Source organism: Cornus florida, unplaced genomic scaffold, assembly GCF_030987335.1.
Source record: "Cornus florida cultivar Cherokee Brave unplaced genomic scaffold, ASM3098733v1 CherokeeBrave_3.0.0_Hap2_Chr07, whole genome shotgun sequence".
NCBI lineage: Eukaryota > Viridiplantae > Streptophyta > Magnoliopsida > Cornales > Cornaceae > Cornus > Cornus florida.
The window spans coordinates 8186307-8192637 of record NW_026775577.1 but is presented as its reverse complement, the minus strand read 5'-3'; the positions used below and the strand labels follow the sequence as shown (position 1 = coordinate 8192637).

At 36.1% G+C, this 6331-nt stretch overlaps 1 protein-coding gene across 1 annotated transcript; it reads right to left on the bottom strand.

The window, feature by feature from the left end:
- Positions 1-3346: 3346 nt before the first annotated feature.
- LOC132316000 (receptor-like protein kinase FERONIA) lies at positions 3347-6331 on the bottom strand. The gene has a single exon (XM_059814483.1). It carries the CDS (start codon positions 6229-6231, stop codon positions 3568-3570), a length of 2664 nt encoding a protein of 887 aa, XP_059670466.1. The 5' UTR covers positions 6232-6331; the 3' UTR covers positions 3347-3567.

The window sequence follows — 6331 nt, the reverse complement described above, 5'->3', positions numbered from 1 at the left end:
TTGGTTTAGCAAAAGTAACACTATAAATGAGGGACTTGGATCCTCCAAATTAAAAATTATTTACATTAACATAAGTTGAATTGGATAGATATTTATCAAGTGGCACATTAATGATATCTAGGGCATATATTGTACCACATCAAATAATTAATTTAAATTATAAAAGTGACCTTGTTTTAAGGTAATAGAAAGAAACCCCATCTAACATGTCTTTGTTACGTGCCTCCAATTTTCAAATTCATTGGCTGAATTCATCAGATTTTGATCGTCATCGTCGGAGGTCACAATCTTACTGCCGATATTATCAGCCTGATCTTGCTTGTAATTCACAGCACTCTACTAATTCAAGTTTCTATTTCTCATGCAAAATTTCATTCTATTATACATGTTTGTGTATATATAATATATTGAATTTTTCGATTAAAGAACTTGTGCACCAAAAATTTCTGAAAAAAATAAAATAAAATTTAAGAAAGAATAATTTGTGTACGAACAGTGAGGAGAGAAAGGAATTTGAAATCTACAATCAGAATTCGAGTTCCCACTTCCCATGCACTATCATTATACATGTTTGTATATATGTGTTATACATTAGATTCAATTTAGATTGAATAACTTGTGCCCAAGGTTTGATCTGCACAGAGAGTGGGAGGGGTGGTGACGGAAGTCATCTGTTTATAAATTTGTTCTCCATAATATTTTAGATGTCAAGTATTTTTTTTTAAATGAAATGAAGTGCATTATTAGTCTTGAATTTGTATACCATGCTATTTGTCAAGTTTACAATAATTCAACTTATCAATGGAGAGATATTTTAACTAAGGAAATCCTGGTCCATAAAGGCGATCCGTAGACTAGTCAGAACTTCTTAACTTTTGTTTCATTCCTTCGTGAATTGCAACTAGGCACAACCTTTTTGTTCTAATCCTTTGGGTTGTTGCCTTATTCACATGTTGATGTAGAATTAATCACAACCACATATGTAGATATATCATATAAGGACGATTTGATTTTTCAATCAACTTAAAAGACAAAATCCCAATCCTAAGATCCATCCACGAAAATTCAATTCAAAACATAAAGAGATAATTACACTTACTACTTTAAAGAATGTCCAAATAACAGGCCACGTGTTTTATTTTTGCGTTTTTATTTTAATTCGAAATAAAATAAGTGTTTTATTATATAGTGTTTTAAATAGTAATTAAAAATATGTTCTTTGAAAGCTTAAATATAAAAATATGTTTGGTAAAAATATATTATAAATTTTAAAAATATGATAGCTAGTTTAAAGAGGTCGCTTTAGAGAAAAAAAAATTTTCTTTTTTTCTTGGCACTGTTTATTGCTATAATACTATTGCTATGGCGCAAAAACATGTAAAAATAGGATTGATCTTGGCTATTATTTATTAAATATTTTCGTACAATTAATACAAAATAAATTTCTTATTATTTTTTTTTATCAAAGACATTTTTTGTTACAAAACTCGAAAAGAACAAAAAATATAAAAAACAAAAAAAGTAGCAAATATGTTCTTAATTTTCTGTGTTTCAATAGATTGAAGGAAGAGAATCTTGGAAACTTTTTTCATTAAAATAGAAGTTGACACAGTCGTATCGTGAATGTAATAACTCATGTTTCGAATGAGAAAGGTCGGAAGGGCCACAATTGTCACAGTTGTCTCCTCTTTATTTGACTGGGCAAGAGTCTTTGAGCCTGTGACATCTCTCTCTCAATCTCACCCCTAGCATCCACTTGTGCCCGAGAGGTCTCGTTCCATCAAGTTGTGGAATCTTTAAACTAGGGTTTCTGTCGGATTGTGTTTGTTTACAAGAATAGTTACAGATTCCTATTGGATATGCTGTTAGTATTGAAATAAATAATGGGAATTATTTATTCGGTGGATTCTACTGTCACATTCAATTACTAAGAATTTCAAAAATATTAAGAATTTCGAAAATATAGTAGACTTTCACAGAAATAGATGCACACGAGGATTGGAAAATTAAGTTAAGGTTCAATTATTGCCTTTGATTAATAAAAGGGCAGAAATACTATTAATCACCAACCAGCTGATAGTGAAAAGTTCAGCAGTAAAATGACATTTGATCAAATTAATAAGATTTTCAAAGTTATTATATGAATGTGTGTTGAAAATTCAGGATAGAGAGAGAGTATTTATCGATCTGTAACTTCAATGCATATTACAATTATAATCACTTTTATATTAGATGATTTTTTTTCAAATACAAAAAATTAAAATTTGAAGAATAAATTCTATTCCCTTGATCACATCCACTTTTTCATATTTGATTGTCCCAAGTTCCATTTAAAAAGTCAAAATATTATTTTTTTTTATAACTTTATCAATTTAATTTTTTTGCATTGGAGTTATAAAAATTAAATTAAATCACATTTATGTGGACTTATTATAAATAAATTTAATAATTCATTCACTACAAAAATAAATCATAATTACTCAAAAGAAAACAAAACAAAATTTTGTAATTCTGCAACTAGTCAAAAGACTCAAAACAAAATATATAAGGAGATATATCATATAAGGACGATTTCATTTTCCAATCAACTTAAAAGACAAAATCCCAAACCTAAAATGGACCCACAAAAATTTAATTCAAAAGATAAAGAAATTACATTTGCCTTCTTTGAAGAACGTCCAAATAAGAAGCTACATGTTTTATTTTATTCATTTTTATTTAAATTCGAAATAAAATTAGTCTTTTTGTTATATAGTGTTTTGAATAGTAATTGAAAGTATGTTCTTTGGAAGCTTAAATATAAAAATATGTTTGATAAAAAAGTATTACAAATTTTAAAAATATGATAGCTAGTTTAAAAAGTTCACTTTAGAGATTTATTTAATTATTTATTTATTTGGTATTGTTTATTGCTATAGTACTACTATTGCTACAGTGCAGCAACATGTAAAAATATATTTGGATTTTTGAATATTATTCACTAAACGTTGTTATACGGTACAAAATAAAACGTTTTTAATCAAAAACATTTCTTTTCACCGTTCAATGTTACGAAACCCAACATAAACAAAAATACTCTGTATGAAAAATAAAACACGTCGCAAATATATTCATAATTTTTTGTGTTCACAATATCAATCATGGTTGTAATATCGATGGCGATCGCATGTAACAAATTCGAACAAAATCAGTATAAATTGATCAATAAAAATCGTATATTAAACTTCAAAAAATGTCTCCTATAAGTTGATACTTTACAAACTATGATTCAGGAAGAAATAGATTAAAGGAAAATCGTATATTTTGTAATTCTTTTAATCTTTTTTTTATTATTATTATTCATAAGTTGATACATAATATTTATTTTTTTATTATTATCATTATTTTTTTACATCGATACAGAATGACTCAACACCACAAATGTAAATACGGGACTAGTGGACTACTTGACTTTTCAGTCAATCTAGTAGACAAAATCGGAACCCTACAATGAACCCACATAAGATTTGACTAAAAACATAAAAATCTATAATTCATGGAAAGATTGTCCCACACATTCTAACTAATTCACCGCCCATTGGGATTCAACAACTCAGAAAAAACATTTTCAATCTTAAATTTATCAACGTTCTGTCCAGCACTAGTCACCGATGATACACCACTGCTTTTTGAACCGGCCACGTGTTCAGTTGATCCAGAAAACACGTCATCGTCATCATCGGTTGTGGTTACCTCTCCATATCGAAGCGGAACAGGACTCATAAGGGACCCACCAACCTGCATCTTACCAAATCCATCTCCACCGTTGATATTTCTATCAGCGGTCTCTTGCAGCTGCAATGCAAACTCAAGTCCCCACACGACATCATTCATCGATGGCCGTTCGATCCCCAAGTCATGCAAGCAACTATTCGCGATCTCCCCAAACTTCTTTAAACACTCTGGTGCAATCTGACCCCACACACTTGGATCAACGATCCGATCAAGGGTCCCTTTTCGATAACAATAACGGCCCCACTGAGCCAAGCTCACTTGTTCCTTGGGTAAGCTCGGAATAATAGGTGACCTCGCACACAACAACTCGAGTAACACAACACCGAATGAGTAAACGTCGGATTTGTCCGTCAATTGTTGTCGTCGATAATATTCTGGATCTACGTACCCGAAACTACCCTTCACCACCGTGCTCACATGGTTTTTGGACATCCCAACTGGACCCATTTTTGACAACCCGAAATCAGAAACTTTAGCCACCCATTTCTCATCCAACAAAATGTTGGTTGATTTCACATCACGGTGAATGATCATCTGCTGCACACCAGTATGAAGATAGTGCAATCCACGTGCTGCACCGATAGCGATCTGAAGGCGCTGATTCCACGAGAGAGGAGCATTGTTTGATTTGTAGAGATGATCACGGAGAGTCCCGTGGGCCATATAATCATACACCAAGATCATCTCACCATCATCTGCACAATAACCGATCAGAGACACCAGATGAAGGTGTCTCAGCCTAGACAGCATTATGATCTCAGTTTGGAATTCGTGGGCCCCTTGGCTTGATTCAGGATTCAACCGTTTGATCGCAACCACAGTATCATTTTCTATGAACCCTTTATACACGTTACCAAATCCTCCGGTGCCAATAACAAAATTGTCATCAAAATTGCGTGTAGCGGATTTAATCTCCGCCAGCGAGAAGTGTCGGCAGAGATCGGACGGCAGCGATGCAACCGTCTTTATTGACTTTGTTGACCTTGACGCCACTGAAATTGGGACCCACGATGACTTGGTCACACTTTTACTAAAATCTTTCACTCTTTGCCGTCGCCGGAAAATGAGGAAACCCAAAATTGACATTGCTACTATCCCTCCAATTACACCTCCGACAATCACCCCAATGAGCAACGAGCGTTTACCGGTAGATGTCACTGGTATCTTCCGTTTCGGTTCCGGTGTTTCAGATACCACCAAATCAGGATTAGGTCCGGCGAGAATACCGTCTGATCGGTTCAATTTGAACAATTCCACACCATTCAGAATTGCATCATATAATTCAGGTTTGTCTTCGACGTTAGGGTGCATCTCGAGCCACAAGTCCTGCTTGATCCGGCGACCACCAACATCCGGGACCCGCACAACATAGTCTCTGTAAACCGGAATACTATTACCACCACTCCAGAAAATTACATCAGCTTTATACTCAGCCGTCTGACTGTTAAGATATATAGTGAACACCCTCTGATTAATTTTAGTCCCGTCCACCGTAAAATCGCAGAAATGAAGTCTCACAAGATAATCAAACCCTGAATCAACACCAAAACTCCATGTCAAATTGTAGTGTAAACTTAGGTTGCCCATAAGCCTTGCGGTGTTATAAACCATCTCAGGTGCAGTGTAAGCCGGTGTTGCCGAACCGTAGTGGATCGGACCATTCCCGCGAGTTGACACCCCGAGACCACCAATTATATACAAGTCATCTAGTTCCCACGTCCGAAACATGCCGGTGTCATCGTTAACGCTGACGGTATTACCGCCGACGTTTAACCGGTAAAGGGTTTCAAGAACTGTGCTGCTATCAAAATAATAGGGATAATCAACACCGGCGCGTGTGATGGCTTCATCATTGCCATGCATATAGAGCTTATCCGGCATGGAAAGGAGTTCGATACCGTTGATAAAGGCGTAAGAGTTGGGAGATGGTGAGAAGGTTATGTTAAGGAGTGTTTGGTTGTCTCTGAAGTTGAGGATGAATTCTTTGATGAGGGAAGCAACCGGTGGTTTGATTGAAGAAACGGTTAAGAAGGCACTGAAGTTGTTTAAGAGAGTGTAGTGATTGGAGGTGACGGAGAAGAAGGATTGGGTGGGGTCGAGGTCGAGGTCGGAGTAGGTGGTGGGGTAGAAGTAGAGGCGGAGGAACTTGGGGCCGGCGGTGACAGGGAAGGTGTAGGTGAATGGGGAGTGGAAGATGCGGGCGGTCATGAAGGGGACTTGGGGGACGGAGGGATCTTGGTGGGAGGCGGTGGAGGGTGAAGAAGTGTTTGGTGAGGTGTTGGAGAGTGAGAATTTGGAGAGGACATCGCCGTCCCAGTTGCGGCCGTTGGAGTCGGTAGTATTGGTGGAGGAGCCGCAGTTGAGGAGGACATAAAAGGTGGGAGTGTAGGGTGCTGCTGTGGTGGCGATGGTGGTGAGGAGGAGGACGGTGAAGAGGTAAAGAGTGAAGGTGAGCATTGGTGGTAAGTAATCGTGGAATTTATTGATTGGGAAGTGAATTATGTTGAGTGCAATGAAGAGTCTTGGTGCATAGTCTTTGAGTTGGGATTGATATATA

Coding starts and splice junctions, on each gene's coding strand:
- LOC132316000 (XM_059814483.1), bottom strand. CDS start 6,231: ATGCTCACCTTCACTCTTTACCTCTTCACCGTCCTCCTCCTCACCACC.